Source organism: Lobosporangium transversale, assembly GCF_002105155.1.
Source record: "Lobosporangium transversale strain NRRL 3116 chromosome Unknown BCR41scaffold_16, whole genome shotgun sequence".
In the NCBI taxonomy this organism is placed as follows: domain Eukaryota; kingdom Fungi; phylum Mortierellomycota; class Mortierellomycetes; order Mortierellales; family Mortierellaceae; genus Lobosporangium; species Lobosporangium transversale.
In genome coordinates, this window is record NW_019028994.1 from 300056 (window position 1) to 327681 (window position 27626).

At 41.5% G+C, this 27626-nt stretch overlaps 6 protein-coding genes across 6 annotated transcripts; all 6 read left to right on the plus strand.

Moving 5' to 3' along the window:
- The first annotated feature begins 503 nt into the window (after positions 1–503).
- Positions 504–2718, plus strand: BCR41DRAFT_352585 (hypothetical protein). Its single transcript, XM_022023982.1, has one exon. The coding sequence runs from the start codon at positions 539–541 to the stop codon at positions 2552–2554; it is 2016 nt and encodes a 671-aa protein (XP_021881876.1). The 5' UTR covers positions 504–538; the 3' UTR covers positions 2555–2718.
- A 380-nt stretch (positions 2719–3098) lies between these two features.
- Positions 3099–6578, plus strand: BCR41DRAFT_321963 (ribonucleotide reductase). Its single transcript, XM_022021457.1, has 4 exons — positions 3099–3341; positions 3692–3798; positions 4065–4127; positions 4275–6578. Exons 1-4 carry the CDS (start codon positions 3323–3325, stop codon positions 6438–6440), a joined length of 2355 nt encoding a protein of 784 aa, XP_021881877.1. The 5' UTR covers positions 3099–3322; the 3' UTR covers positions 6441–6578.
- Positions 6579–8584: 2006 nt separating this feature from the next.
- Positions 8585–13127, plus strand: BCR41DRAFT_352588 (hypothetical protein). The gene is made up of 3 exons (XM_022023983.1): positions 8585–11652; positions 11801–11848; positions 11955–13127. The coding sequence occupies exons 1-3, from the start codon at positions 9059–9061 to the stop codon at positions 13006–13008; spliced, it is 3696 nt and encodes a 1231-aa protein (XP_021881878.1). The 5' UTR covers positions 8585–9058; the 3' UTR covers positions 13009–13127.
- A 746-nt stretch (positions 13128–13873) lies between these two features.
- On the plus strand, positions 13874–15082 carry BCR41DRAFT_370305 (hypothetical protein; the record flags this gene model as incomplete). Its single annotated transcript, XM_022026521.1, has 4 exons — positions 13874–14043; positions 14158–14230; positions 14596–14688; positions 14858–15082. The coding sequence occupies 4 exons, from the start codon at positions 13874–13876 to the stop codon at positions 15080–15082; spliced, it is 561 nt and encodes a 186-aa protein (XP_021881879.1).
- A 1349-nt stretch (positions 15083–16431) lies between these two features.
- BCR41DRAFT_305065 (WD40-repeat-containing domain protein) lies at positions 16432–21265 on the plus strand (the record flags this gene model as incomplete). The annotated part of the gene is made up of 14 exons (XM_022020775.1): positions 16432–16468; positions 16660–16737; positions 16918–17019; positions 17235–17328; positions 17451–17548; positions 17666–17758; positions 17903–17985; positions 18095–18204; positions 18308–19178; positions 19297–19775; positions 19918–20016; positions 20212–20644; positions 20781–20926; positions 21070–21265. 14 exons carry the CDS (start codon positions 16432–16434, stop codon positions 21263–21265), a joined length of 2919 nt encoding a protein of 972 aa, XP_021881880.1.
- A 2994-nt stretch (positions 21266–24259) lies between these two features.
- On the plus strand, positions 24260–25993 carry BCR41DRAFT_395773 (major facilitator superfamily domain-containing protein; the record flags this gene model as incomplete). The annotated part of the gene is made up of 3 exons (XM_022028754.1): positions 24260–24541; positions 24861–25212; positions 25323–25993. 3 exons carry the CDS (start codon positions 24260–24262, stop codon positions 25991–25993), a joined length of 1305 nt encoding a protein of 434 aa, XP_021881881.1.
- Between the last annotated feature and the right edge of the window lie 1633 nt (positions 25994–27626).

Sequence of the window (27626 nt, forward strand, 5' to 3'; positions counted from 1 at the left end):
GAGTGGGGCTACAATATGCTGTGGTCATGGTTTATTCATATACATGAACATGAACATGAACATGAATGGATGAAACATGTGTTTAGCAACATGCAGCATGTATATACATACACCATGCTTTCTATGAACTGTTCCCTGGGCATAATAAAAAACGACAATGTAGTGCGGCAGCAAGGCTCTCTGGGAACAGTGATTGGATGGTAAGATGGAACCCAGTCTTGAATTTTTTTTTTATTGTTGCGCAATGCGGCAGACTTGCATGCACCGACCTGTTTTTGGTGAGAAGAAGAGAAACGAAAGGAGTGTGTGTGTCCGAGGACGATTGATTTGAGACAACCTCAGCTTGATTTGCTTTTTCTTTCTTGGTTTGTTTGTCTCGAACCTCCACATTCCCCTCCCTCTCCACATTCATCCCCCTTGTTCACATTCATTTCAACACTAACAGATCCTTTTTTACATTCCACTGCATTGTTTCCCAAGGAAAGGTTTTTTTTTTTTTTTTTTTTTTTTTACATTTCATTCTGACTAGACATAAACAATGGCTAGTCCATTCTCTCATACACAACCACCATCTTCTTCAAGGTGGATGTCTGTGGGACCTCATTGGTATTCTGTCAAACAAACGAGGTCTAGTTCCGGTGTCTCTAGTCCAACAACTTCTTCTAGCACTACTACAACAACAACTACAACAACAACAGCTGCTCCAGTCCTTGGTACATTAGCAACGATGCAACAGGGTGTGCATTCATCTTTTCTGAATGCAATCTCTCGACCCGACTTGAACACACATGAAAACCTTAAAAAAAATGCTCTCAACCAGCCCAAGGTTGCGGTCCCATCTTGTTCCTGTCCATCCTATGCTGCATCCTCGTTGGTTCCTTCCATCTTTGGTCAGGCGGGCTATCCCAATGGGACCCATGACCAGCGATGTCCTGTTCTGTCTTTACAGAAGCAACAGCTACCGTCTCAACAACAGCAACAGCAACAACAACAACAACAACAACAACAAGAGCAGCATCTACATCAACACTTTACTCATCAAGGAACACCGCCCTATTTGCTCTCTGAACAGGAACGACAACAGCAGCTTTTTATGCAGCAACAAGATTTGATGCAACGGCTTCATATCATGCCTGGGAGCCCGATTCGACCATGGTACCCGACCTTTGGACCAGCTCAAACCACCTCGTGTAGTAACAACAAGATCTTGCTTCACAGCCCTCGTTCCTATAATAATAGCAATAATAGCAATAACAACAACAACAACAACAACAACAACAGTAATAATAATAAGCAACCTGTAGGACCTCATTGGAAATCAGTCCACTCAAACGCGTCCTCTTCTAGTTCACCTACACCTACACCTACACCTACGGCCACATCTACACCCACGCCTATGCCCACACCTACATCATCACCTTCTCCATGTTTCCCACAGTCTCCTTCACTTTTACACTCTATAAGCAATCCTTTTGAAGCCAAGGAGGATCATCCAAATCATCATCTTCATCCTTTCCAGCAACAGCAGGAGTATCAATATCCTGATCAAAAAACAGCATTCACTTCGTCCTCAACCCTGACTCTGACCTCCTTAAGTTGTGATACAACCACACTAAGTCCACCTCCATCACCATCAGCCTCATCGCTGATTTCATCGTCTTCGAGCGTTGTCTCATCTATAGGACCCATGAACCTCTTGATATCATCATCGTCATCGTCATCAAATCGGACCGAGTCTGATCAAGATATGATGGAGGTGAGAGGACCATTTACACCAACGAGCCCGCAGGATGTTCAGAAGGTTCTTTCTAATACGAGTAGTAATCCATGGAGTTCAAGTAGTCCTACAGAATCCAATAGTCGCCATCATCATCAGCAATTTCAGAAAATGGCTTTTTCAGGTGGAGATGCTGTTGGGGAATCCTCTTTTAGCCGGAATATGAAACGCAAGGCCACATGGCAAGACGAGGATGTGTCAACTGATCCTGTGATGTCTCTTCCACCACAGTTTGTATCAGACGTATCAGCAAATGCGAGCTTTGAAACAGGCGTTGAAATATCTACCCTGCCGACCCATCAGTACGTTTCACTTGAGTCTGATGGACATTGTAATAACCAGCAGAATGTACATGTGCTTCAGAGATCTCACTTCGATATGGACATGACACCTGTGATGGATCAAGATCAAGGTCAATCGACCGTGCATGCAATGTCGGGTATGGGATCATCATTGACAGGGAGTGCTCATGAGCAAATGATGTCGATGAGCATGGATGTCAGTACTTTTGATAGTGTAGATCAGGATGATCTTGAGGCAGAAGAAAGAGAAAAGGAAAAGGAAAAGGAAAAGGAAAAGGAAAAGGAAAAAGAAAAAGAAAAAGAAGCGGTAGACGAGGCAGGTGTGCTTGCGAAGCGTACGAAGCTACGGTTTGAATTGAGTGCGATTCGGGATGCAGAGCTTGCGGAGATTGAGACGAGACGACATGAGACTGGACAGGTTGCTCTGGATATCTTTCAACAGTGTTTCTATAACGCAGCAGCGGCATCGCGGTAGAAGACTGATCTGTGTTTACAAAGTTATTTTATTTCTTATATTTATCTATTTTATATAATTTATTTATTTATTTATTTTATATCTTAACTTATTTATTTTAACTCTTGTCTTATAATTGTAACACTAAAGGAAAAAGAAAAAGAAAAGAAAAAGTTCATTGTTACCCTGTAATAAAAACAAAAAGAAAAAGAAAAAGAAAAATCTCTTTTAGTAATAGGGAGTATTCACCCAATATAATATGATATACACATTGGTTTGCGATGTGATGTGATATGATGCTGTTACATGCATGTTATGTTGTACGTTACATATATAGAGTGTTAGTGTTGCAACGTTATGTAAAGTCGTGAGACTGATTAAGTTATGTTGGAATGTTTAACAAAAAAAAAGACGCGTTTCTTTTTCTTGTTGGTTCGTGTCGTGTCGTGTCGTGTCCTGAAATTTTATTTTCCAAACAATAAACAAACAATAACACAAAGCAGTCCCTCTTACTTACTTTGTTTAAAAAACGCGTTTTAATTTATTTTTTTTTTATCTTGGATAGCCACTCTTTCCCTTTCCCTTTCCCTTTCCTTTCCTTTTTCTCTTTCTCTTTCTCTTTCTCTTTCTCTTTCTCTATCTCTTTGGTCTTTGTGTCCCTTTGTTCACTCTGTTGTTTCTTGCTGTACTGTGTCAGTGACCTGGAATACCCTTTCTTTCTTTCTTTCTCTCATTTCTTATTCCCATATCTTCAATTCTCATTTTATTTCTTCTTCTTTTTCAACAGTCATGTTTGTGTTTAAACGAGGTATGGCTACAGCTACTTTGACTGTAGTATAACCTGCCTGCGCTTTTTTTTTTTTTTTTTTTTTTTTTTTCCTTTTGGCATGACCATTGATACCATGTCAAACTTTGTTTCCAAAAGAAAAGAAAAGAAAAAGAAAAAAAAGAAAAAGGTTTACTAATGAACACTTTTTATTCTTCATGATGCCATGTTTACTCTCTCCATTCATTGAAAACGCACAACACAGATGGTAATAAAAAAAAGTTTTGTTTTGTTCTTTCAGTTCAATTCAATTCAATTCATTTTCATCGTGTCATGACTAATTGAACCCATTATTTTGCATTGGTTGCATCCAATCTAATTCATTAATGGAACAGGCCGCAAAGAGCGTGTTGCATTTGACAAGATTACGGCTAGAATCGTCAAGCTTTGTTATGGCCTCGACATGAACTTTGTGGACCCTGTCCAGGTTACTCAAAAGGTATATCAAGGAAACACTCCCAGTGAGCACACACCACGCAAAAGACGAAAAAAAAAAAAAAAAAAAAAAAAAAAAAACAGACAAGGCAGATTGCTATAGAGGTTGTTTACAGAGTCGTGTGTGTTGTGTGTTGTGTGTTTGAGGGAAACAAAAAGAATAAAGTGTTTGACAAAATGAGAGAAGAGAAAGAGAGGTGTGAAGTGGCTTTGTTTTATCACTGTTTCACTGATTTTTTTTATTATAAATCGCCACCAACTTTTTCATAGGTCATCTCAGGTGTCTATCAAGGTGTCAGCACTGTTGAACTCGACAACCTCGCTGCGGAAACGGTATGTGGCGCCTCTTTGTTTGGACTGACTGCGCAGTGCAATCATGCAATCATGCAATCATGCAATTGTTTTTGTGCAATTGCTGATCCCATTTTACTTTTTTCTTTTTTTGCCATAAAAATGTTCACACAAACACAACATTATTAGGCAGCTTACATGACCACAAAGCATCCCGATTATGCCATCCTTGCTGCTCGTATCGCTGTTTCCAATCTTCATAAAGAGACCAAGAAGGTTTTCTCTCAGGTGGTCGAAGATCTCTACAAGTATATTAACCCCAAGACTGGCAAGAATGCCTCCATGATCTCCGAGACAACCTATAACAATGTTATGAAGAATGCAGAACGCCTCAACTCGGCAATCATCTACGATCGTGACTTCAATTACAATTACTTTGGATTCAAAACCCTTGAGCGCTCTTACCTTCTCCGGATCAATGGCAAGGTTGCGGAGAGACCTCAGCATATGTTGATGCGTGTCTCGGTCGGGATCCATGGAGATAATGTGGACAAGGCTATTGAGACCTACAATTACATGTCTGAAAAATACTTCACCCATGCTTCGCCCACGCTCTTCAATGCTGGAACACCTCGCCCTCAGATGTCATCTTGTTTCTTGTTGACGATGAAGGATGATTCGATCGAGGGTATCTATGATACCCTCAAGACCTGTGCCATGATCTCGAAAACCGCTGGAGGCATTGGTCTTAATATTCACAACATTCGTGCGTCGGGTTCATACATTGCTGGAACGAACGGATATTCCAATGGGTTGATTCCTATGCTTCGTGTCTACAACAATACGGCTCGTTATGTTGATCAGGGCGGCAACAAGCGTCCTGGTGCCTTTGCCATGTATCTCGAACCCTGGCATGCCGATGTCTTTGAATTCCTGGATCTTCGCAAGAACACTGGAAAGGAGGAGACCCGTGCTCGTGATTTGTTCTATGCTCTCTGGATCCCTGATCTGTTCATGAGACGTATCGAGGAAAACGCTGACTGGAGTCTGTTCTGTCCTGCGGAGGCACCTGGACTTCAAGATGTGTGGGGCGAAGAATTCGAGGAACTCTATCATCGATATGAGCGTGAGGGTCGTGCCCGCAAGACCATCAAGGCCCAGAAACTCTGGTATGCTATTCTGGAGGCCCAGACCGAGACCGGTACGCCTTACATGCTTTACAAGGATGCTTGCAACCGTAAATCGAATCAACAGAACCTTGGAACGATCAAGTGCAGTAATTTGTGTACAGAGATTGTTGAATACAGCAGTCCAGACGAAGTAGCGGTCTGTAACTTGGCCAGTATTGCGCTGCCGACTTTTATCAATAATCAGACGTATGACTTCAAGATGCTTCACCAGGTCACCAAGGTCGTGACCCGCAACTTGAACAAGATTATTGATCAGAACTACTATCCTGTTCCAGAGGCAGAGCGGTCCAACAAGCGTCATCGTCCTGTGGGTGTGGGTGTCCAGGGTCTAGCGGATGCATTCATCAAGATGCGCATGCCCTTTGACTCACCCGAGGCACGTCAGTTGAACAAGCAGATTTTCGAGACCATCTATCATGCGGCTTTGGAATCATCCTGTGAGATGGCTCAGGAGGAGGGTACTTATGAGACCTATGAGGGCTCACCCGTTTCGAAGGGAATCTTGCAACCGGACATGTGGGGGGTAACGCCCTCCGATCTCTGGGACTGGGATACGCTCCGGGCCAGTATCAAGCAGCATGGAGTGCGCAACTCACTCTTGGTGGCACCGATGCCTACGGCTTCGACCTCACAGATCCTGGGTTTCAATGAATGTTTCGAGCCCTATACCTCTAATATCTACACACGTCGAGTGCTTGCGGGAGAGTTCCAGATTGTGAATCCGTGGATGTTGAAGGACTTGGTGGAGATGGGACTGTGGAACGATCAACTGAAGAACCGGATCATTGCAGAGAACGGATCGATTCAGAGGATCCCGAGTATTCCGGATGATTTGAAGGCGCTGTACAAGACCACGTGGGAGATTTCACAAAAGGTGGTAATTGATATGGCAGCGGACCGGGGGGCATTTATTGATCAATCTCAATCGATGAATATCCATATGGCGGATGTGAATTATGGAAAGTTGACGTCGATGGCGTTTTATGGATGGAAGCGGGGGTTGAAGACGGGGATGTATTATCTTCGAACACGACCGGCTGTGGACGCGATCAAGTTTACGGTGGATCAGTTGTCGATTAATAAGGAGACGGAGCGGGAGGCGAACGAGGCTGCGATGGTATGCTCGATTGACAATAAGGAAGCGTGCATGAGCTGCAGTGGATAGACAATTTTTTTATTATTGTTATTATATACTATTGCTATTACCATTTTGCTTAGAAGAGAAGAGAAGAGAAGAGAAGAGAAGAGAGATAGTGCTGATGTATTCAGCTTGTTACATTCAAGGAAAAGAAAAAAAAGAAACAAAAAAATAAGAAAAAATAATGTTATTTATTTTACTGTATTTTATACATGTCTATACTTTGACTTTACAAGTCTATGTCGACTTTGTACGCGAGACATGATGATATTATATTTCTGGTGTATAATAGGCCAAGTGGGAGAGGAAAAGAAAAAAAAAAGAAAAAGAATGAGCATTATGCGAGATGCCATAATGGATATGCTTTTTACTTTTTGAGCGTCTTTCTTTCTTTTTTTTTTTTAAAAAAAAAAGTCGATCAACCTTGCCTATGCATATATACATGCATGTGTTACCGAATATCTTTTTTTTTTTTTTTTTTTTTTTTTTCGTGCTAGCTCGCATAAGCAAGTTTAGTTTTTTTTTGTCCCGCGCGGACCTTTAATGTAGCATGTTTGTCTTTTTTTTTTTCTACTGGTTTTAATCGCTTTCTTTCATTTTCTAAGACTGTCTCGTCAGGTTAAGATAATAAAGCTGAGAGAAAGAAAAGAAAAGAAGAAAAAGGGAAAAAAAGCAAATTAGCGAGTATGAGAAGTATGAAAAGTTTGAGAAGTATGAGAAGGAGTATGGATATCAGTATTTCTCATGTTTATTAGTTTCGCATTGGGTAAGGAAATAGAAAAAATAGGAGATCTTGAACATTGCGCATGCGGCATTCAGACCTATCATACCATCTATGCATCTATACATGTCTGTATATATATATATATAAATACATTTATTTATTTATTTGTCCTTTCCTACCAACTGTTGCTGTATATCTGTTATACAGTAATATTTATTTACTTTGTATAATTAGCATATATAGATAATAAATTTCTTTGATGAGAAAGAGAGAGCAAAGGGATTGAAGTCAAAAGAATATTTTTTTATATAATCTTGGTTAAGAAACCTAGGGCTTAAAGGACTCAAGAAAGATGCGGAAAAGAAAGAGAATAAGAAAGAGAAAGAGAGAGGGCAAATACAGACAAATGATGTTTTATGTAAGGGAAAGGAAAAAGCATAGCAGTTGCAATGTTGCATGTGTGATCAACGTGGGTAAGAATCAGGGGAGGTCAATAAGGGCGTACAAGCACTGCTGTGTAAAAAAGGAGAGTGGCGGGCTAAATTTGAAAAAAACTAGGGTATCATTCGAAATTACATGCTTTTTTTTCTTTTGTTTTTTATTTCTCCTTTGCGTTTGGGTTGTGTGTGTTACGGTGTATATTTGAATAAAGATTGATACCACCCATGGTATATATGTACTTCATAAATGAAGATGACATTAACATGACACGAGTAAAGTTGCAATCGATTGTGTTGTGCGCCCTTTTTTGCCCTAGTCATTTTTTTTGTTCTCGAGTTGCTTTCAATCCAAGTATGCATGTACTGTACAATGTAGATATATAAATAATAGACAAGACCATGGCAACATGGCAAATGTTTCAACAGTAATACATGTGCTTTTTAACTGACCTCCTTTATTTCTTTTTTACGTTTCTTTTTTTTTTTTTTTTTTTTTTTCTAACCCCCCCTTGCTTGACCATGACTAATAAGGAAGGGTGAGCAATTAGAACGAAAAGAAGTAGCGTGGAGCAAGGGTTGGAGAAGAATGCCGTTTTTTTTTTTTTTTTTGTTTTTGTTTTTGTTTTGTGCAGACTAAAAAAGACAAACGAGTAATACATTATAATAAAATATATATACATTTGAATGAGTAGAGAGAGGAGAGGTAGGAGAGAGATACATAGTGAATGAAAGAGAAAGAGGAGAAAAGAGGAAAGAGAAAAGAGAGAAGAACAATGTTGACATGACAACCACAAATGATCGAAATTGATTGATTGATTTGACACATTTATATTTTAATAACTATGAACTCTAAATAAACCGCCCAATCAGCGGACTCTGACCAGCACTAAAAAAAAAAAGAAAAATTCAATTCAATTCAATTCAATTCAATGCGATTCAATTTTACTTTTTATACTTTCAGGCACCATTTTCTCTTCTCTGCTCTGTCTCTCTTTTTCCCTCACACCTCTTTTTCCCTCACACCTCTTTTGACCTCACACCTTCTCTTCATCTCCATCATTGTTTATGCATCAGTGCATTGCATTCAATTCGTGCATACCCTTACTTCTTCCCATCACTCGTCATTGCCCCATTGATTGATTGGTTTGATTGATTTGATTGATTCATTCATTCATTCATTCATTCTCGCACACACTTTCACATCCATATACCTTTCTAATCTAATCCTTACAGCCCTCTCTTTCTCTCTCCCTACATCTCTCTCGCTCACTGACACCCATCCTTTCCCCTTTCCCCCTCCCCCTCATTCTAATTCTCCTGCTCTCCAGCATCACTTCCATTCCCTTTTCTTCTCTCCATCACTCAAACTCGCCCCACCCTCCCTCACCATCCTTTCGACATAATCATCTAGACGCTCCCTCCAAGAGAACTGAGAACTGCAGTCTCTTCATAGTGTGCTCCATCCTCTCGATCCTCACAGGATGGCAACACCCGTAGGGATGCACTCTCCCTCATCTTCCTCCTCATCCCCATCCTCATCTTCACATAGGCCATGCACCCATATACCCCATCATTCAAGGACACGGTCAAAGACATACGCACACCATAGAAAACCCTCCTTCTCTTCCTCAATAATGTCCAATTCCCTCTCCTCGTCCCTACTCCTATTCCTCTCAATTGCTCTCTTTTTCTCCTCCTTCTCCTTCGCCGCACCACCTGTAACGAAACCTACTAAAGCAACTACAGTAGCACCAACAACCACGACAGCGGCAGAAACAGCGACAGCATCATTAATAGCAGCACCTTCACCCTCACCAGGCCCATTGTTTCTTCTCCCTCGACATGGTCACACCGGAACACTCATTCAACACACAATCTACTTCGTTGGCGGGCTTGGCTCTGATGGAAAGCCGTTGAAATCCATTACTGCCTACAATCTCAGGGATCTTACCTCAACTGAGATCCCAACGACTTTATCTGTCTACAACCATACTGCTACACCCAACAGAACAGCAGAAGCTGACCATTCTGGACTTGATAAGGTCCGGATTGGAATCAGCTTTGGGCTTTCTGCTCCTAATACCCCCTCCGAGGCTTTGCTCTGGCTCTACCCAACCACAGGTGAATACATCTCTGAAGGAGACAGCAATCTTCCAGCACCGGCCGGCGGTACTGGAACGGTCTCTGGAAAGACCCTCACCGGTCGTGTTGGACATACCCTTGTGGAGCTTGAATCCAAACTGAGAGTCTTTGGAGGACATCGGGTACCCTCTGGAAACGGCATCTCTGGAGCACCCGACACGCCCGCCTATGACATCTCTTCCCAAACTTGGTCCAACCTCACCAAGGGCTTGGCTCGCTATGGTCATGCCTCTGCCTCAGTAGGAGACGACAACATTGTATCTTGTTTTGGTATCAGCATCGCTGCTCTACAGCCGCCTCCACAGACGATGACTGTGCTCGATACAGCCGAGTGTGTCTATTTCTCTGTAACCGCTGCAGCCTATAGACCCGCCAGCCTGGTCTGGAGGGATACATCTGATACTATCAGCGGTGGTCGAATCGGGCACACTCTCGTCCCAGATGTTGCTCATCCCGGTATTCTGTACATGTTTGGAGGATCCAACACAGGAAGGACTCAATATTTCTCTGATGTCTATCGATTGGATGCATCCAAACTACCAAACATTGCCATCTCCAAAGTTTTGCAACCCATCACAGAGGGATCTCTGCCACCTTCAAATGGCGATGGTGACAACACTACCAACCCTACCATCCCCAACAGCGGCATCCGGAGTGTTGTTCCTGAAGCGCGTTCACAACATGCTGCTGTCGCTGTAGGATCCGAGATCGGATTTATGGTCATTCACGGAGGCGTGACGACCAATAACGCGATGGCTAGTGGCGACCACCCATATTTCTTCAACATGGATACACAGAGGTGGGTCGATCCTGATACGTTCAATCATCAGTATTTGCAACAGAAGTCCCATTCGGTCGACAACGTTAGTGTGGCAGTGATCCTTGTGGGGATCTTGGCATTCGTTTGTCTCCTCGGTGGTCTTGTTGTGCTGTATATCTGGAAGGGTAACCGGGATGATGAGCGCGAGCGAAAGGAAAGAGAGGAAGCCGATGCAGCAGCGCTCGCAGCAGCAGAGGCCGAAGGGATGGATTCACCCGCCTTTTCGATTTTGGAGGATTATTACTTGCCAGAGAGGAATGGCAGCGGAGCCTCAGAAAGGAAGGGACACCCAGTCTATCCAATGAGGGCAGCAAGTCGACATGAACAGCATTCCATGGTTAATGGCCCCTTCAAAAGCACGACTCCTTTGCTTCAGGACGATGACGATGATAGCATCAAGAAGGCAAAGAAGAAGAATAATAGCAACAACAAGAGTCAACAACAACAACAACAACAACAACAACAACAACAACAGCAGACAGAGACGTATCAATCCAACCAATCAAAACCATGGGCAAGCAATCGTGAGCCTCAATCACCTGGAGGAACAACACTGACGGAGAATGAAAGTATAAACGGCTACATTTCGTCCTCATCATCCTCAACGCCTTCAAGACAGGGACGGGACAGAGCCAACACACCCAATACGAATGATACGACAACAACAGCAACAGTAGCAGAAGCAGCTGGAGTTATAACAACAACGACAACAGTGTCAAATGGAAATACATTAAATCCAGGAGGAGGAGGTATTTCAGGTGGACCATTGGCTCGTGGTTCGTACTACAATACGAGGGATTTATATGTGGATGGGGATGATGATGATGAGTCGACGATAATGTCTTCGATGGCGTCTGAACCGACGATGTCTCCATGGGCTGGACCCGGAAGAGGCGTGCCCCTGGATCTGGTACCACCGAACCCACAATTCAGTCGAGGAGCGATCCCACAGGCACATCGACAGTTGGTAGGAAGTATTTCGTCCCCTTCCCCCTATTATCCACACCATCAGAGGAACGACAGCAATGGCACATGGGATCCTAGTTCTCCAGGGGGTTCACTCTCCAGTCGAGATGATTTAGAACATCACCGACGATCTGTCAATTCCATGCAGTAAGTGACTTTTCTTTCTTTCTTTCTTTCTTTCTTTCTTTTGTTTATTTATTTATTTATTTTTTGTTGTTGTTGTTGTTGCAAGAATGAGAATGAAAGCGATATTGATTTTTTTTTTTCCTGCACTTTCTGTATGAATAATGAATAGATGGGTATCGTTTGATCCATTAGAGTTCGCTGGTAGACCGGAATCAATGTAAGTTTTTTCTTTTTTTCTTTTTTGATCATAAAAAGGGAAAATGAATCATGCAAAATCAGACTAATAATCTAATTTTATTTTTATTTTTATTTTTACTTTTTAGAATCCATGACCCTCTTGCGCAACGTTCACTCACTGTGCGAAATGCATCGATGTATGGTGGCAACTACGACCGTAATAGCATGCTCATGCAATACACAGTGACCAATGGTAGCAATCCCCGAATGTCGATGTATGGCGGTAGCAGCGTCTCGGACAGCAATACTGAGGATTCGGGATCGTGGTATTCAGGCCCATCTGCCGGTAATGGCGCTGGAGGAAGACGTGTTTCAGCAGCCTTGGCGGCTCGACAGCAGAGACGATCTATGCGATACAGTCAAGACAGTCAGGCATCTTTGTCATCTTCGGGTAGAGGATTAACAGAAGGGATAACAGCAACAGCAACAACAGCTTCAGGAGATGATCCTCTCATGACAAGAGCTTTGCCAATGATTACGACACCTCCAAAGATCACTCGACCTACTTCAATTAAAATGATGCCTCCACGATTGGGTAACGGAGCCAATGGAGCACTTTGGGAGGAAGATGAGGAGGGTAATGGAGAAGGAGGAGGAGGCCTTGGACTTGATTTCTCATCTTTTAGTGTTTCGAATGAGATCAATCTGAGTCGACTGTCGACCAATAATCCTAGCCGGACAAGCTTTAGTAATCCAGCAGCAGCGTATCAACCTAGACGGGGATCTAAACTATCATCGAGTCTGACAGTGAATGAAGTGACGAATGAGGAGACAAATCCGACAAGTACAGCGCTCTCGACCTCCACATTATCCTTATCGTCCTCACCCTCCAGAGCCAGTACATCGATGACCAGTGTGATTTTGAGGATGCCACCGCCTCCTAAACATATTCATGGTCAAACCGGTAGCGATGCTGACATTGACAACATTAACATTGGCATTGACTTTGACTTTGATAATATTGACACTACTACCAACAACAACAACAACAACAGCAGCAATTATGGTGATAGAAATGCCAATGATAACGGTAATGGTATTAACATGAGACCACCCAAGCCAGTATCATCAGCATTAAGGACTAGCATTTTAGAGCTAGGTAAAGAGATGCCAGGGTTTTTGAATTATGGCAATAATTAAAGAAGAAGAAGAAGAAGAAGAAGAAGAAAACTTGTAACAACACTATTTTATTTATTACTATCATTCCCCACACGCATTTTTAATTAATACTAAAATAATAAAAAAATAAAATAAAATGATAGGCATCATGATAAATATACAGAGTTATAAACAACCTAGCAATCATATAGAAAACACACCCAATTTCAATATTGTGGCTATTAGCTGCTAAACACGCCCTGTGTAACTTTGCGACACCAGAGGGTGACATTGGCGGCATCAACGCAGTATCGATGCAGTAGTATCGGTGGTTACGATCAGCGCAAGTCTTCGAAGGGTACATAGCATAAACAGGGCAGTGTTTATTAACTATCACTTGGACCGTAGAACGGGCAAATTTGCCCATTTAGCTTTCATCAACTCATGGGCAGGCCAGATCCAGTTCCTACAAGAAGAAAACAGCCGGCTATTGGGCTCTTGCCACCCATATGAGGTCACAGTTATGGTGCGTAGGAGCAACGCTGGTGTCCCGGTCTCTCGGTTTGCATGCCAAGGATGCAAACAAAAAAGATCAATCAACAAAATCAATCAACCAGCTGTAGCCAAGCAAAAATCAATCAGATAATCCATTTATCAAGCCATGTCATCACGATGCCACCACAGTTATCTTTAAATAGCCTCCACCCCTCTGCTCATTTCGCAGCTTTCGCCTACACTAAAGATAAAGAAGTACCTACCTCTATTATTCCCCTCCTTCTTGATTTCTTTTTCGCTAGAGGTATGTCGCCGAATCAGCCTCCATATTGGTCTAAAAAATGTTTGAAAAAAAAAAAAAAAAAAAAAAAAAAAAAAAAAACGATTGATTGCAGGCTCGCATTACTAGGATATGGTGCTGTTGACGTTCACAAATAGCTTGCCAGCGCACGTTACCACCATACCAACCGCACCAGCTCCTTGGGATATGGTGTCGAAAATACTGGTGGGAAGTGCCTTGCGCATATGGTGTCTCAAATGCGACCCAAGAAGTTTAAACCTATCACGGCGGCAGCGAGGACTGTGAGGGGTTCCCGCGTTAGCCCCGCTCGAGAAAACAATATTGGGAAGAGCAACTCTCCCTTCACACCCTCACAAATTTGCAAGTGAAAGGATCATAGTTTTCATATGCTCGAGCAATACCATTCTTCAGCCCATCAAGGGACATGCCACAATATGGAATTGGGCGTGTTCTCTATGTGACTGCTGGGTATGCTTAAAACTAACAGTCTTGCACACACCACACACCTAAATCACTTTTTTTCCCACGATCACATTGGCCATAATCATCACACCATTGACTTTATTATTATCATCACTACCAACATCCTTTGCCTCTTTCATTGATCATTTGATTTGTGTGAGGACACTGAATTACACTCTCGATTGCCTGTAATCACTACAAATCTCATCACATAAATCATTTGAATCTCTTTCTCTTCTCTCGCTCTCTGTTTCTTTTGCTCTTTGTTTCTCTCGCACTCTTTCTCTCGCTCTCTCTTTCTCTACTATCTCTTTCTCTCGTACTACTCTATCAAAGGTAATAGAGAGCATTGTGTCTATGATTATCAATAGGGGTTTCGGGATCGTTGCCCTTCATTAAAGATTGTCAGTAAATGTGAGTTGTCTATTTGTGTAGTTGTTCCTTCATACTGCTTGCCACAAGTAGTATGTCCAAGAATGTGCTATTGTAGTTTACTGGCATGGCCATTTTAGATGTATGTAGTCAAAGGCGGGGGGCTTGGATGTGCGTAGTCTAATGTCACAAACGAATCAGTGGTTTCAAAGTGGCATTTCCATTATTCATTATCATTAACCATTACATTTCACCTTTTAGATCACAAATGCCACCTTTGAATCAGAACTACACTCGTTTGTTCTATATAATACACAACGCTTGGCTGACTATCTCCTGATGAATGATGGCTCCTTTGAACCTGCAGCAAACAATATCAAGGAGTTTAATAATATCCAGCCAGTTCATCTTGACAATTGGATTGCAGAGAATATACTTCGATATAAGCAAGGATGGGGCAATATTGAGAGGAAGATCCTAAATTAAAAACCATGGATACCTCACATAAGAAACATGTAGCAGCAAAAATTCACCACGCTATGACCTCTCTTTGGATGATCTATAGCAATCACAACAACACATTGCCTGGCAATATGAGTGAACACTTGGATAGTAATAGCATTTGGCGTATATTCCTTGATATGATTAGTTTCAAGAATTAAGAGTTGGTTCTGTCCCTTGGAGAAACAATGTCAAATGTATTGTCTATTAGGAGGAACAACGATGGAGGAATAGGGAACTGGAAGAAACGTGGACATAAGAAATGATGAACCCTTCAAATGTTTCAAGGCGAAACTGGGGATTGGCGCTGTTGAAACTGGAAAATAAGATGGAGGTTCAGGAACCAAAGCCCTAGCAGATGGAAGAAAGCTCTACAAAACATTGAAGGATATGTTTGACCTCATCTGGACAAAATGTGCCAGAAATGGCATTGCAGGCAAACTTGCTGTCTATGGTTTACTTTTATCTGGTTACTGCATTGGATTTGCATGTTTTGGAAAGTTTGACAAAGGTCCATTCTACAAACTCTCCCAAAATCTTGGAATCAGGATTCAATTGTCACAATACTCATCATTGTGACTGAGATACTCATACTTGAACAACGTCTCCGACACACAATGCAGTTGATTGATAAATATTCTTATCCTGACCCACAAGAACTGTTCTCTCGTTTATCTGGCTTCTCTCTTATTACTTCAGATCAAGCTAAGTTTTCTCCTCTAAAAACTCTTACAACGCCACTGCCATCAAGATCGTGCTCACCAAATCCATCAAAGCAAACTAAGTTAACCTACGGTCTCTGCAACAGTTAAAAAAAAAAATACAGGCTATAAAATACAACATGATATGAATCAAAACTATGAAATTTAGGATGATATTGCTCTTTTGCTCTTGGCAACAAAATGGTTGTCTTCATTAATAAATGATCTATTTACTTTTTTTTATCAAACGATTCTTTTGGTTGCAGATCTATGGGGACTCGGTGGGACTGCTCTTGAAATCGGAAATGCGCGTCGCGTTTGGATGTGTGTGTAACAAAAAATTGAAGAGGTATTAATACATTCACGTCCATGGTTTCTTTTTTTTTTTTTTTTTTTTTTCTTTTTTTCTTGTTGTAAACTTGTCTGCTCGTCTCAGTACTCAGCATTCATTCAGCAGAAAACTATTCAATTCGACCTTTTCCTCATCAAGATTAAAAAAAAAGCTCATTAGCATCAATCAAATTAAAAAAGGGCTTTTTCCTTATTTCTTAACTTTTTTTTTTTACAAACATCAAGGACAAGGACGTGGAAAACAAAAAGACGTGGCAATTATCATAACTTTTATAAGGAACGATGCACATCATCAAACCCGAATGGGTATGCCATCATGGTACGAGAAAGGGGCTCTAATGGCGTTTGCATCAATTCCATTTCAAAAGCAACAACACCAGCAACAACAACAACAACAACTGGTGCCACTAACTCATTCACATTGTCACTGCCAAACACGATCGCATGCATGCACTCACATATATACACCCGTTTTATTTTATTTTTTTTTTTCGAAATGAACTGAATTAGATGAAAAGGGAAAGAAGGCGCCCATCTATTCTTTACATGTACATCCAGATGGGACACGGCTGGCCACTGGAGCTCAAGGTAAAGAAAAATAAAAAAAATAAAAATAAAAATAATAACAATATTAATAAAATTAAAATGAAAAATAAAAATGAAGAGTAAAAAATTATGACTACTTTTTCTTATTATTATTATTTTCGCCACTGACACTCTTTTCTCTCCTTTTCCTTTTCCTTTGAACTAATATGGTGAAATGAATAGATGCCAAAGTAAAAATATGGAGTCTGGCGCCAATTATCGATGCAAATCAGGATCAGGATCCAGAGGCATGGAAACATCTTTGTACAATGTCACTACACAATGGTAAAAAAAAAAAAAAAAAAAAAAAAATTGTTTCTTTCAACTGTGGTTAACAATGGGCAGCAGCAGCGTGAATATATTAATAGAAATGGAGGTGCATCTCCATATCATACTATCAAGCTCATGCCTCTCCTCAAGAATCATGGGGGGCCATCATGGTCAAAACAATAACCGTTCTTTCTTACTCTCCTTTCTTTCTGTTTTATTGCTTTTCAAAGGCGCTGTACTTTGTGTAAAATGGTCAAACGGAGAAGGTACATATCTTGCAACAGGGTCCGATGATATGATTGTGATGATCTGGCAGTTGGACAGGTATATACATATATAATATATTTTCTTTTTCTTCGATAGTAATGATTGACGCTCTCAAAGTATACTAAAAGAATGGCATTTTGGACTTTTTTTTTTTTTTTTTTTAATTTCATAAACTATAGATCTTCAGATGCATGGGGTGGCACATCCTTTGGGAACTCTGATGGACCTAATGTGGAGAATTGGCGTGCAGTAAAACGACTTTCTGGACATGAATCAGGTACAGAGGATAATCATTATGGCGTTGTAATGCCTTTTCATCAGCTGAACTCTTGAAGGCGCTAACCCTACAATTATGCCACTTTTTATTTTATTCCTTCCCGGTATTGTATGATAGATGTCACTGATGTTGCATGGTCACCCGAGAATTCATATTTGGCATCAGCAGGACTGGACTCGAAAATTATCATTTGGGATGGAAGGACATTTGGTAAAATGACCTTTTTTTTTTGTTCGACTAAAGGAAAAAAAAAAAAAAAAAAAAAAAAAAAAAAGTCAACATTTCGGATAATATGGTTACAGTATACAATCGAATGAAGGCTCATAAAAAGCATTATGTATCCATGTATCGTAGACCGCATCATATTACTAGACCAGCATCAAGGATTTGTAAAAGGTCTCACTTGGGATCCTGTCGGGAAATACATGGCATCACAGGTATCATTCGTGGACGATTCACTCTTCTGTTCTATTAAAAAAAAGAAAAAGAAAAATTATTAGAATGACTGACACATTTTTTTTACTCCTTCATCATAACAAATCGTAGTCTGATGACAAGACAGTCAAAATATGGAGAATAACGGACTGGGAAGTGGAGGTCGAGATCACAGAGCCATTCTTACAGTCTTCAGGGACAACTTTTTTTAGGCGTCTGAGGTAAATGGTCATGGTGTAAAAGCTTTTGTTTTTTATTTCCCCTTTTGTTTCCTCTTTCCGCCACAGTTGGCTAATCGCATACAGATCTGCTACTCATATATAGTTGGTCTCCTGATGGCGGCCAAATCGCTACAGCAAATGCATTCAACGGATCAATACCAGTGGCAGCAGTTATTTCTAGAGACACCTGGAAAGCCGATATTTCGCTCGTTGGTCATAGTGCGCCTATCGAGGTGGTCGCATTCAATCCTTTGCTTTTCAAATACACTGACAGCACCGGAAACTCTGGATTCACATCCATTTGTGCAGTAGGGAGTCAAGATCGAGGACTCTCTGTATGGAGAACTCATGAGCCTAGACCGTTCGTAGGCATTAAAGAGTTATTTGATCACAGCTTTTTGGATTTCAGTTGGGCACCGGATGGACAATCTCTTTTTACGTGCTCTTATGATGGGACGATCGCAGTCTTACTTTTTCAATCCGAAAACCTAGGGGAGGCTGTACCGGCAGAGGAGCGGCATCGATTACTAGCAAAATATGGTTATGAGAGACGTGGAGAGATCATGGCAGAGACACCGGTTCAACTGGCAATGGAGGAACAGCTGAAAGAAAGTTCTGCAAAGTCAAGGATGGATGAACTAATGCAGCATGAATCCTCCATGGAAGGAGTCACTTCAACGTTTGCTACACCCTCAGATCCGAGTGTCTTTGCGAATGCAGCAGCAGCAGCAGCAATAGCGGCGACCAATGGAACATCTTCAACACCTTCGTCATCTTCAACTACATCTTCATCATCATCTATGCCTTCACGGCCAATACAAACACATATTGTGGCAAGCGAACAAACCGTTACATTGACGAGCGATGGAAAGAAACGGATTAAACCTTTGTTTTTGGGGAATGGCATGGGGACTGTGCCAGTGACCAGACCTCAGCCCCCGCCAGTCAGCCACGCAGCTGTAAGTCATATTTTTGTGTTACTGCTGTTTAATATAAAAATCATGATTTTTTTTTTTAATTTTTAATTTTTTTTTGTATTCGTTTTTATTTTTTCTCACGTTATATTTATGTGAATCCTTACACGCTAAATAGGGATCAAACATCAACAGCATGAATCATGTGGAGCGCGGAGAGCCCTCGATGGCAATACCTGATGGAGGAATTCCTTCTGTTGTCGTTGGAATGAAGCGTAAGGAGATTAATGGTGGATCCTCTACCGGAGGACCTTCGAAAAAGGGGCCAGAGACGGTAAAAGGCAAGGGTGGATCAGGCAAGGTGGAGGAAGAAGTTGTCACAAGGATACCGATTGCTTCACCATTGCTTTCGGTTTCAAAGGTACGGCTAGGGGTCCCTAAAGTCCGATCTCATATCACCAGGAACAGGGCAGGTCTGGAGTGTCACAATAGTCTTTCAGGAGATCATCCATCCAAAGTCATCTACAGTCAGAAAGGGGCAGTGATATGGGTCGATTACCTGCCATCTTCAGTGTTGCTTATGACTGGAAATTCACGCTTTAGTGCAGTTGCGTGTGAAGACGCTGGGGTCTATGTGTACTCTCCAGCTGGACGGAGGTAAATGGATAAAAGGTTTTACAAATTTCTAGCATTGCTTATTCCATTTTTCTTTTTCGAGTTTGACTTAATTAACATATTGTCTACTACATGTGTAAAAAAAAAAAAAAAAAAAAAAAAAAAAAATCGGTTCATCAAATAGGCTAATGCCCTGCCTAATCTTGGAGTCGGCCGCAACACTGATGGAATGTGATGGCGAATATCTGATGGTCCTTACATCATGTGGACTTGTTCATTCATGGTACATATATGGAGGATTTCCTATATTATCATGAATGTCGTCAAACGATATGAACAAATGTTGTCTGTTTTTTTGGTTGCACTGACCGATTTTTTTTATTTCTTTTTTCTTTACTTTATCTGATATGACGTTTGTTATTGTTATTATTATTATTATTATTATTATTATTATTTTATTATTATTATTTTTCGTTAGGAATGTTATTCAACAGAGAGCCGTTCTATCCTCCATCTCCATTTCACCGATCCTACAATTGACCGCTCATGCTGCAGATTCTCCATCAAGTTCAGTCTCTATCAGCTCAGCAACAGTGCGTCAGAATGGTTTGCCTTTGCTTACAACGTCCTCAGGTCAAGGTTATACGTATCATGAGATGATGAGAACTTGGGTGAAGGTTGTTGATCCTTGGTTTGCCATATCATCCTTCTTTGGAACGGATCCAATGTTGGGTGGTCGTGACTCCTTTGGAGATATCGCAGCGCCTTCTGTCTCTCAAAAGAAAGGCATCCTCTCACAACTCCAGGCTGCAGCCACGGGTGGACGTCTCGAGAAGGATGTGGCGTTTGCACAGGAGCTCTTGAATGTCGAAGATTCGGTACAAGGCGTCGTCACCTTGACACATCTCGAGGTACAGAACTACACATATATATGGGGCTATTAATACGACTACGAGGACATTTAATACATTGATCATTGATCATTGATCAGATTGGGTTGGATTGTAACTGATTTTTAATTTCATTTTTGGAATCGAACACCTTTAGAATCAAATGGCAGCGGCACAAGTCCTAGGGTCATCTACTGAGTACAAACAATGGTTGCGATGTTATGTCCAAAGACTTGCAGATGAGAGCTCGGTAGCACGTGTGGAAGAGCTCTGTAAATTCCTTTTGGGACCCGTGTACCAAGGGTAAGTAAGAGAAGTGAGGAGTAGCTTGAAGTGGTTCAAAGTAGATTGGATAAGTATTAACGGTAAAATTTACTATTATTATTATTATTATTATTGTTTTTATTTTTATCATTTTTATGGATGATCATACATATTTTTTTAAGAGGTGACAAGTCAGGATGGCAACCGACTATCCTAGGATTCCAGAAACATGAGTTGCTACGAGAGTTACTTCCTGTGCTAAGCTCGAATAGGTCTTTGCAACGGATTGTAAAGGAGTATCTGTCGGGGCTAGAGATGGTGGCGAAGGCAAAGCAAAGTGCCACAGCAGCACCAGACACGTCCAAAGCCTCAAGCTAGAATTAAAAAAAAAAAAAAAAAAAAAAAAATCAATTCGAGTTAGACAAGACTCTTAATAAACCATTAAGAGAAAATCGTGCGCTTGGCCTTTTTTTTTCTCTGTCTTCCTTCCTTCCTCCTCCTCTCAAGAAGAGCTATAAGATGGTTCAGCAAGCCTCACACACCTATGCTTTGCTAATGCTTGTTTATTACTGCCAGTAATAAGAGATTCTCACATAATAAATTGACTTGATTTCGAGCAATCTATTATCCAATTCAATTAGGAAGAATATGATTTGCATAAAATTAATCCGTTAGAGAAAGGCGACAATTGACTTTTTTTTTTGGGGGGGGGGGGGGTTGAAAACGGATCATCGCCTTCTGGGTATATCAACAATGTCATGTATTTGTTCAAAAGACGCAAGCATTCCTCCGACTCTATCCTCTGTTTTTAATGGTATGCCGTTTATTGATTTCCTCAGTTGTGAGGACTACATGTAATGACATGTGCAAATCTACATTTGTCACACATGCTGTATTTGAACTGGTAGTCTTTGATCGATCCACTTGGTGCTGTTGCGGCAGTCAATGGTAACTCTTCTCTCAAAACCACTGTTTGTGGAACTGTCTCTACTTGGTCTTGGTGAGGTACCATAAATAATGTTGCTGTATTCTGTTTAGAAGCCTCATTAATGACCAATGGAATAGGTTGCTCGCTTATAGCCCCTCGTTGCTCCAGAAACTTTCTGTTGACATCACTCAATCCAGTTACATCTTGAATACGCATATTGCGAACTTTAAGAGCTGCATGTATGGTGCTCGACTTCAGCCGATACTGTTATTGGTCGTTCTCCTGCACAATCTGCCACATCCGAATAGAACCATCTGCACATCCTGTGACTAGAAAGTAGCCTTCTTCATAGTTACTCCATACAAATGTTTCAACAGCTCCACCTTCAGGTAAGATTTCAACCAAACAATGGCCTGTCTCTGGATCCCACACTCGCACGGTGTTATCATAACTGCTTGAGGCAAGGTATTTTCCATCAGGCGAATAAGATACCTCACTGATAATACCGGTATGCCCTTCAAGCGTACGTAGGACTGCTCCCAATTCCAAATCAATCACTCTAATTCCCGTCAATGAGGTTCTATAAGCCATTCGTCGATTACATAGTGAAAATTCTGCTTTTCCTACACTGTATCCATCCTGCGCTATGTAACAGCGTTCACCTGTTTCTGCATTCAGTACTTGGAGGCAATTGGAGTGTTGGTGGTAGATCACAATCTTTCGACTATCAGGCGTGTATTCGATAATATTGATGTATTCGTTAGACTTTACTGAATATTGAAGGCTCCATGAACGAACTGTCCAGACTCTAAGAATATCATATAAGCCACACGAAGCGAGCTGGCGACCATCGGGTGAGAATGCCACATATATATAAGACTCGTTGCTGCTCTGTAGAGTGTATCGGCTGTATCATTTTGCTCATGTAAAAGTTGTAAATTCTTTTTTTCTTTTTATCCATTGTTCTCTCAATGACATGCTGCTTAATGATTTCTTTAGTCGTGAGATCTGCGTGAAAATGACATGGGCTAATCTTTGTTATTCGAGGAGGGTATATGCAGCATGTGTTTGCCTGCAACTTTAAAGCCAAGCGCGTCCAGTGAACCAATGATAAGCCGCTATTCTCGTAGTAAGCTCAATCTGCCTCGGTTCAATCTCGGGTTCTTGGATTTAAAATTCTCAAGCTTTATTTCACGTCTTTTACATCAATAGCCATCAGAACAACCGGTTCTTCCTCTTCCCCTTCCTCTTAATCTTCCTCTTAATCTTCATCATAATCTTCTTCCTCATCCTCATCGTATAAATAGTATCGAAATGAGTAACACACCACTTCATAGTTCTAGCCGTATCTCATCTGGACCATTCACGCGTGATCCACTCGACATTGTGCCAAAGCTCAAACAATCTGTGATCAGTGGTCAATTGAAAAAGTAACCTCTTCAAGTGGCATTATCATTATCACAAGCACAAAAGCGCTTCATCAAAAAACCAGATCAACGGGCCTCATTTAATCATATCCATTTAGCAAAGAGACCAGGACTGCAAACGTGTACAACTATTACGTCCCCACCCCACTGCGCCCCCATGGCGCTACAGACTAATATAAATAGTCATGATCAGCGTAACAACTTACGGTAGACTCCATGAAATAAATATCGTCCATACCTAGACTTACTCTGCTTGTTACTATTTACAAGAGCAAAAAAGCTCTTAATGAGTGAATAGATGCAGTAAAGCTATGACGAGCAGAAGTAGGGCCACCAGAGTCCCTCAAAGGTCGTTTCTGGTGATAAAATAGACATGTTGCTTAATGGTCCCGTTTAATGTCAGCTTTCAGTGCTCCTGGATGAGATTTCATCCTTGGATCAGGATTGGGTTCTCGCTTTCTTCTTTATCCTCCCTTGAATAGAGCGAACAATTTTTTGCCCCTTCTTCGGTGGATTAAAGATTGAATTGAATGTAGCACAGATGTCAGAATCTTATATCTTTTCACCTTGAGGACGTAATGATAACGATGTGAAGCCTTTGGGTTTTGTCGTATACTAAGCAAGAGCTTACCCAAAATATGAAACGATAAAACCAAAACCACGGCATTGCTATGCATTTCCTACTCATTGGTTTATGAAACGTCATTCTTCTTGTCCTCCCTTTGCTCTTTACGCGCTTTTAACAGTAAGAAAAAAAAAAAAAAAAAAAAAAAAAAAAAGATCGACCTCAAGGTTCTTATTTTCTAGTATCTCGGACTGGTCACACATGATTTTTATTATTATTTGTTCATGTCCCAAGGACATATCCTGTTTTCCATTGAAGACAGGAAAAAGTATTGCAATACCATCGACTTGTTGGCAAAGTCATTTACTTCCTTTACCTTTCCCTTCGGCAGTTATATATTATTATTCGACCGATCTATTTTTTTTGGCCCTCTAAGCTTCTGCAGTATCATCATGAGTAAAGTCAGTTCACCCAACTCAGACCAAGAGGAGACTCTTACAAATAGTGATTCTAGTTTTGTTCAAGAGAAGACAGACGAAAGCTCGCCTAGCCTAGCCTACGAATCCGCGATACAGGACAATAAACTTGATCTGGATAAGGATGAGCGTTACGATACCCCATACCATAGTCGTCCTGTGTCTGTCGATACGTCGTCGACAGTTGAAGGTGAAGAAGATGGGGCTGTAATGGAGTCTGGATTCCGAGGCTATCTTATTGTCCTTGGATGTTTCTTGGTAAGAGACTTGACATGTTTTTTTTTTTTATAACGAAAAAACGATATCATTTTCCGTTTGTGGAGAAGCGCGTTTGATCCAGCAATACATGTTTGTCGCTGGTTAAAAACAAAGATTCGCTGAACATATACGTCCCAGACATGAAACTTTACAAGGGCTCTTTGCAGATCCGGTATTGATGGAATAACCTGTTGATCAGAGAACTTCTTTTTCCTAAATATTTCTTTGTATACGAACTACATCCCTCTCTGGGGTTAATCTATTAGTCTAACTCGCTTCTTCCTCATTCCTGCTGACGATAATAATACGGGTAACTTAGACCCTTATGACTGCAATCGGCTACGCCCTCATGTATGGCATTTTTCAGTCTCATTACACAGACATTTATGCCGCACAAGGTGCAGCCGCCTCTAGTGTCTCCATTGTCGGATCCCTGGCTGTTGGTTTCCAGTTTGGTTTCTGCATTATCGCCGGCCCCGTAATGAATCGCTTTGGTTACAAGGTCGTCCTCTGGTCTGGTAGCATCATCGGCTCACTGGGCTTGCTGCTTGCGTCATGGGGCACTAAACTTTGGCATCTATATCTTACCCAGGGCGTCATGTTCGGCATTGGCGTCTCACTTCTTAACCTCGCTGCGACTGCTATCCCTCCTCTGTGGTTCGAGAAGCGTCGTTCGCTCGCTATGGCCTTATCTACGGTTTTGTAATGCCTGCATTGATCAATACTGTAGGGCTTTATTGGGCCCTTCGCATGTTTGCAATCTTTCATTTTGTCTGCACAGCATTCGCTTCGATTGTGATGCGAGCACCTCGTCAGCTCTCAGGCCCACCGATTGAAGTCCGCAAGGATGCGATCAATCTTCAAATCCTCAAAAATCCACGCTTCATACTCTTGTTCATAAGCACTGCTTTTTTCGGATTTGGATACATGATTCCATTCACTTATATCCCCTCCTACGCTAAGGATATTGTTAGCCTTGACCCAAATATCCAAGGTGCTCATTTAATATCTATAATGTCAGCCGCCAACGCTGTGGGTCTTATCACAGTAGGGTTCGCCGCTGATTACATAGGAGCCATCCGAGTGACCGCATTTATATTTGTGGCAGCTGGAGCATCTTGTTTCGTTTGGATGTTTTCGCATTCGTACGGTGCCCTTCTTGGGTTTTCTATCCTGTACGGCCTCTTCTCGGGTGGGTTCTTCATTTTGGTGGCGTCAATTATAGCTAACATCATAGGTTTGGCTAATTTGGGATCTGGCTTGACAATTATCTTTCTGTTCAATACGCCCGGCAACTTGGTTACTCTTCCTATTGCTGGCAAGATGGTGGAGTCCGCTGGTGGCTACAGGACGATGATTGGGTACAACGCAGCCATGTACTTCAGTGCGGCCCTATTTCTGTGCATCCTAATGCTTTATAATCATCACACCAGTAGGGTTAATGCTGCTTGACCAAAATAAAAAAGATTCCTTACTTATCCTAACCCTCAAGCTTACAACAAAAAAAAAAAAAAAAAAAAAAAAAATAGTATGTAGTAAAACCATCTCAATACCGCGTTCAACGCCATAATTGGACGCGAATTTTTTTTTTTTAGACATAAGCTCCTTTCACATGGAATATGCATGTATATGCGCTTCTTACCAAAAGTCACCCGTTTGAGGTTTATGATTCACAGGGACTACATGCATATTACTACATTTGGAGGATCAAAGGTTTGTAGTATGTCAACACAAGAGGGAATGTTGAAGAGCCTCTGTATGAAGACAGAGCAATAGGCCTTGCGGGCCGAAAAAGCAACTATAATCATCACGCTCAATACAGAATGGTTATTACTTCCTCGTGTATGTAATATTCTTATCGGCATTTACTATTTAATGGCTCCCTTAGTTGTGAGGTCTGCATGAAATAACGTCCAAAACTACATTTGTCGCACATGCTGTATTTGAACTGATAGTCTTTGATCGATCTACAAGGTGCTGTTGCTGCTGTCAATGGTATCCTTTCTCTCAAAAGTACTACCTCCGAAGCTGTCTCTGCTTGGTCTTGATGAGGATTCGCTTGACTTGAAGAGACATTGAACTTGGGTGTCATGGATTGTTGCTACAGTCTGTTTAGACGCCTCATACACGGCTAATGAAAGAGACTGCTCGCTTATAGCTCCTCGTTGCTCCAGGAGCTTCCTGTTGACTTCACTCAATCCAACCACATCTTGAATACGCATATTACAAGCATTAAGAGCTGTTTGTATGGTACTCCATTTCAGCTGATGCTGATATTGGTCGTTCTCCTGCATAATCTACCACATCCGAATAGAACCATCTGCACATCCTGTGACCAGAAAGTAGCCTTCTTCATAGCTATTCCATACAAACGTTTCAACAGCTCCACCTTCTGGCAAGATTTCAACCAAATAATGGCCTGTCTCTGGATCCCACACTCGCACGGTGCTATCACAACTGCTTGAGGCAAGGTATTTTCCATCAGACGAATAAGATACCTCAGTGATAGTACCGGTATGCCCTTTAAGTGTATGTAGGACTAGTAGGAAGTAGACAAAGGCGATATACAAGCTGATGGATATCATTCAGATGAGCTCCAGGTCTTGGTAAGGTGTGCTTGATGGCCATTGGAGGGTCATTGTGATTGAATATATCCTTTGAAATAGTTACAATGGTATGTGCTGGTACTGTTTTAACTGTTCTATCCGACTTGTCGTTACTGATTTCACTACTTCCTTGTCTGGCGTTTTTAATACTGCCGTTGTTATTGTTTTCTCGGATATATCCCCATTTCTCAGCTTTCTTCTCACGTCTTTGAGCGCCATTCGAATGACCCAGCTGTTCAAATAGACGAGCAAGCTCATGGTAGGCTGAGGTGATACTTTGGTGTAATACCATGTCTTCAATGGGGATTGAAGAGGCAGAGGAGTTTGAGGCGATGGACTTTTGCTTAGGCCTCTGAATCCGAGAAAGCACAGAGTCAGCATCGAGACAGAGCTCCAATTATGTCGTTATCGTCGTCTATGGTGCGAGCGCCCTCGATGTAGAGCCTGAAGAGCCTCAGGGCCTGTGCTGGCGAGAGTAT